Raw genomic sequence first — 3321 nt, 5'->3', positions numbered from 1 at the left:
ATGTCATTGACAGACAAATTCTTTGCGACTGGTCACGAATAACACACTTCCCCCCTCCCCACTCTAGGATGTAAACCAGTACTACTCCAACTTGGCTCTGGCGAACATACAGGGTTCTCCACTGTGGGGACGCGAGTACAGCCTCAGGGGAACCTTCAACCTGTCCGACGCCTCGCCGGCATCACTTCAGAACTCCTGGACAGCTTCAGCGACCGTTCATCCGACAACTTCGAGAAGTACTACCTGTACAACTCCGTTAGCCTCGACCGGTCTACGTGTGACGAGGACTGCAAAGTGGCACAACTGTGTGCCATCAAGGAAGTCGACTATGACAAGTATGCAGACTGTACGAACGCACCCGGGAGTGGTGCAGATACTGTCTCTACGCTAACCAGCTTTGGAATGTTCCTTCTTTTTGTCATGGCAGCTTTTGGTCTTTCTGCCTGACAGCAACATTACCGTTCAGGCATGCTGTAATGATGTGCAAAGAATTATCAAATGTGCTCCAGGAAAGCAACTAAGGAAGGTTGCTGTTAGATGCTTATGCTTCATGGTTTTTAATTTTTTAATCTTACAAAAGCTTGAAATAAATTCACTGATATCAAAAGTGAAAGAAATGGAATGTATTTAGCTTGAAATAACTTTGGGCTAGGATTGGTATGTTTAAAGCTTTTGCTACTGTGAAAGATCTTGGTGAAAACAATGCGTACAGTGAAGTTTTTGTTGTTGTTGCAAATGCTGGAGTTAGACCAAGACACAAAAGAAATAAGGATTACTTTCAGTATGATAATCATGAATAAATGTTACTCTTGACTAGATTTCAAAAATGTCTTCTTCGTAGTTTCTCCCCTGGAAATAAAAGTTATGACCAACATGTTTCCATTTAGAAACGATACTAACAGCAAAATGACGGTAAGCGTTTTTGACAACTACACCATCTGAAAGCATGTCATTTACCTTAAAAACAGTCTATCTTCGAATCAATGCGTACTTAAGATTCAACACCATTATGTGCAAATACGGTCTTCAGAGGCATTTCTTACGACGACACGGCGTCTTGGATACTCGGGTACACGTCGTCAGTTTGGTCTTGGTGGTTGTCTGTGCCTCCCAGATCAGTCGTGGTGAGTAGATGCCCGGTAGAGCCACTTTCCTCTGGTCCATCTCTCTTCCCTTGGTCCTCTTCAACAACTGTCACGATCTTAGGGTGTTGTTCCATGTCACTCTCGGTGATTGGTGCGTGATCACCACTACTGACAGTGATGTTACCATGGTCTGCTGTGCCCGTGGAAACCGCGAGGGGCACAGTTTCACCACTCTCGAGGAAGTGGAGGTTAGGTGCTTGTTCTTTCACCTGTTCCTTCGTCTTCGCACAGGGGCCGATCATGTACACGTTATCGCCAACCTGTGACGGATGGAACATTGATGTTTGGTCATTTATCGGTGGGAGAGCATGTATACGTCTGTAACGTCAACAGGAATTTGGCAAAGAAGACCAGGTCACCCATATTCTTATCAATTATAAAGGTGTTGGGATCCTTAAGGTAGCAGAACACAGTATTAATGGGCGACCCCCGGGACGATGACACGGGTATAGAAAGTAGTGCAGCGAATATTCTTGAAGGCTGGGTAGAAAGCCTGATAAGAGCGTCAGCCAGATGTAAATTGTGCTGTGTGGTGTAGGAATGTATCGGGTTTGAGACTGTGTGATTTGAATTGTGAAGGTTTTGCAGTTCGTGTATAAATGCGCTGTATTGCGCAACTGGCTTTCCGGGTGAGTCGGCTGCAGTTCAGGTCACGTCCGTAGGGGGTGATTTCAAAGTGTACGCTATGAGCAGATACGCCGACAGGATTTTTTGGTTTCTAGATATTTTGTAGTTTGTACCTTCTTCTCAAACATATTCGATTTTCGTATTTGTGAAGTGCACCCTGGTATAATTTTTACCGCGTCGAAGTGAGTCATCTTGGGGTCCTTAACTATAGAAATCCCCATAGGGCGAAAACTGTGTTCTGCTACCTTAACGAATGGTATTCGGTCTACCGTGGTCGGGACGGGCTGTCTTCGGGGCTCTGATAGAGTTTTGCCCGTCCAGCTCAACAGACCGCCTGTGATAATCAAACTCCTGCCGTGAAAAACCTACCGGGAACCTAGCTGAGACGGGCGGGGAAGAGTTCCTGCAGCCCCGACGAAAACCCGCCCAACCACGATAGACTGGATACCAGGTTAGCAAACGAACGGACTGTTTCGATTCACACTCACCTGTCCAATGTCAGTCCATGTATTGTCTGCTTCCACTACCGTCACTACCTCACGGTCTGTGTTAAAACGACTGGCCTGTTCAGATCCTCTGCACACCAGGTAACGCAGTACAGGATGCTCATTGTTGCACAGAACAAAACCTTTGGATTATAAAAGTATGATATGAAACATTACAATCGACCCATACAAATATAATGTTGTCATGGATGATGTAGTTACTAACATCCTGCTACAGAATATTATATGATATTAACAGAATATAATATAATATGATAGTAACAGTATATTATTTTTATCACCAAAATACGGTATCTGATGTAGCATGAATAAATTGTATACATTGCAAATACAGGATGTAAAGAAGTGCAAGATGTCAATCATAGGTAAGTAAGCTTACTGACCAGCATTCTTAGGAGAACTGGGAAGCATCCGAACCCCCAGTCTTCCTGCAAAGGTGTTCACCTTGTGCGTTTTGTCTGGTTCACAGGAAATCCACATGGCCTGTAAACAAAGCAACACACTCAAAAGTTATTACATTCTTCTATACAACAGTGGTTCATTGATGATATTGGTAAATAATAATGATAATAATCATAAAGGAACTTTTGTGAAAGGAAAATGTGTGTATTTTTTTTATATTCCGAAACATGCAATCACAAGACGTGGTGACGGCACACTCAAGTTTTTTCAACTTATATCAATGCCGCCACCAACACAGGGACAGAACAATACTCATTTACACCTGAGTGAAGTAAGGAAAGTCGTGTAAAGTGCCTTTCCCAAGGGCACAAGATCAGTGGCATGTCAGGACTCGAACCCGGGGCCTCTGGTTCCGAGTCGAGAACGCTGCCGCTGCGCCACACGAACTCAATGTGTGTATGTCGATGAAGGTTAGACATCAAGGTAACTAGATACGCCAAAAACAGTTAACAGACACTCAAGCAACTGGATATAGTATGAAAAATGATATCCAGTTGCTTGAGTAACTGTTTTTTGGAGATGTGTGTGTTACAGTACCGTGTCGTCACAATTATCATCCTGGCATCGTTTCTGTAGTGGAG

The 3321-nt window shown here is 43.9% G+C and overlaps 2 protein-coding genes across 2 annotated transcripts in view; one reads left to right on the top strand and one right to left on the bottom strand.

Moving 5' to 3' along the window:
- LOC109477938 (acid sphingomyelinase-like phosphodiesterase 3b) overlaps positions 1-814 on the top strand; it is an 11824-nt gene extending 11010 nt beyond the window's left edge. The window contains exon 5 of the mRNA XM_019779400.1: positions 113-814. Within this exon, the coding sequence (XP_019634959.1) occupies positions 113-447 (335 nt within the window). The 3' untranslated portion in view covers positions 448-814. The remainder of the gene's footprint in view (positions 1-112) is intronic.
- A 118-nt stretch (positions 815-932) lies between these two features.
- LOC109477940 lies at positions 933-3315 on the bottom strand. Its single transcript, XM_019779402.1, has 4 exons — positions 3278-3315; positions 2662-2761; positions 2261-2400; positions 933-1405 (listed from the first exon to the last, which is right to left on the bottom strand). Exons 2-4 carry the CDS (start codon positions 2756-2758, stop codon positions 1040-1042), a joined length of 603 nt encoding a protein of 200 aa, XP_019634961.1. The 5' UTR covers positions 2759-2761; positions 3278-3315; the 3' UTR covers positions 933-1039.
- Between the last annotated feature and the right edge of the window lie 6 nt (positions 3316-3321).

The sequence above is a fragment of the Branchiostoma belcheri genome, unplaced genomic scaffold (genome assembly GCF_001625305.1).
Source record: "Branchiostoma belcheri isolate BF01 breed outbred unplaced genomic scaffold, Haploidv18h27 scaffold413, whole genome shotgun sequence".
Taxonomy (NCBI): domain Eukaryota; kingdom Metazoa; phylum Chordata; class Leptocardii; order Amphioxiformes; family Branchiostomatidae; genus Branchiostoma; species Branchiostoma belcheri.
Note: the sequence above shows the minus strand (reverse complement) of the source record. Positions and strands in the feature narration are given on the sequence as shown.